A 1,490-nucleotide genomic window follows, 5' to 3' on the forward strand; every position below is an offset into this window, starting at 1 on the left:
ATCTAGATTGACTTGAAACTTTCTCAAAGGTCTTCCTCATATGCCTTTTATTATTGCAGAATAGACAGTTATGCCTCTTTAAAGAGTAGGTACAAGACTGGATTATTTTCTAAGTATAAAAAGGCAATTAAGGAAAAAAAAAACATGCTCTGCCTTATGATTTTTTTTTGAAGTGCAGAAGCATTAAACATGCATATGTGATTTTCTTGATAACGTTCTCAAAAGTTTGCACAAGATCTAAGAAGAATGGAAAGAGAGAATTGCTCCTCCTTGACTGAATTCATTTTCTTGGGAATTACTGATAACACTGAGAATAAAGTGATCCTATTTACAATGTTTCTACCTGTTTATCTCATTAATCTTCTGGCAAATCTCGGAATGATCACCCTGATTAGGATGGATCCCCAGCTGCACACACCCATGTACTTTTTCCTCAGCCACCTCTCCTTCTGTGACCTCTGCTATTCCACAGCCATTGGCCCTAAGATGCTGGTAGACCTATTTGCCAAAAACAAATCAATCCCCTCCTATGGCTGTGCTCTGCAATTCTTGGTCTTCTGTACCTTTGTAGATTCTGAGTGTCTCCTGCTGGCAGTGATGGCCTATGACCGGTACAAGGCCATCAGCAGCCCCTTGCTCTATGCAGTCAGCATGTCCAGCAGGGTGTGCTCCCTGCTCGTGGCTGGGGTTTACCTGGTGGGAATGGCAGATGCTCTGATACACACGACACTAGCATTCCGCTTATGCTTCTGTGGGTCAAATGAGATTAACCACTTTTTTTGTGATGTTCCTCCTCTCCTGTTGATATCTTGCTCAGACACACAGCTCAATGAGTTAGTGATATTCATGATTTTTGGCTTTATTGAATTAAGCTCCATTTCAGGAGTCCTTGTCTCTTATTGTTATATCATCCTATCAGTCTTGAAGATCCACTCTGCTGAAGGGAGGTTCAAAGCTTTCTCCACCTGTACCTCCCACCTAACTGCTGTGGCAATTTTCCAGGGAACTCTGCTCTTCATGTATTTCAGGCCAAGTTCATCCTACGCTCTAGATGAAGACAAAATGACCTCATTGTTTTACACCCTTGTGATTCCCATGTTAAACCCTCTGATTTATAGTTTGAGGAACAAGGATGTAAAACAGGCCCTGGAAAAATTGAAAAATAAATGGTTTTAGTTATTTGTATTAGGCATTTGTGTACACATATGCATTCATATACATATATTGTTTACTGATTTACTAAAATTAAATGATAGAATACATGAGAATAATAATTTCTCAGATCTTAAGGTGATATTTGTATTAAATCCTAATTTTGTTTCCCCCACACATGTCCTGTTTCATTATGCTTTAAGGATTTATATATATGTGTGTATGTGTTTGTGTGTGTGTATAGCACTTTGACTAAGTGAAAAACTTTTCTTTTTCTTGTAGTAATTTTTGTTCAGTGTTTAATTAAAACATTGTTTTCAATTACACTAAGATTTATT

General features: G+C 37.9%; 1 protein-coding gene across 1 annotated transcript; it reads left to right on the top strand.

The window, feature by feature from the left end:
• The first annotated feature begins 246 nt into the window (after window positions 1-246).
• Window positions 247-1,176, top strand: LOC102395922 (olfactory receptor 5W2-like). Its single transcript, XM_006072812.3, has one exon. It carries the CDS (start codon window positions 247-249, stop codon window positions 1,174-1,176), a length of 930 nt encoding a protein of 309 aa, XP_006072874.3.
• The last annotated feature ends 314 nt before the right edge of the window (window positions 1,177-1,490 follow it).

The sequence above is a fragment of the Bubalus bubalis genome, chromosome 16 (assembly GCF_019923935.1).
Source record: "Bubalus bubalis isolate 160015118507 breed Murrah chromosome 16, NDDB_SH_1, whole genome shotgun sequence".
NCBI lineage: Eukaryota > Metazoa > Chordata > Mammalia > Artiodactyla > Bovidae > Bubalus > Bubalus bubalis.

Bases quoted from the DNA above. Each gene is read 5' to 3' on its own strand.
- LOC102395922 (XM_006072812.3), top strand. From the start codon at position 247: ATGGAAAGAGAGAATTGCTCCTCCTTGACTGAATTCATTTTCTTGGGA.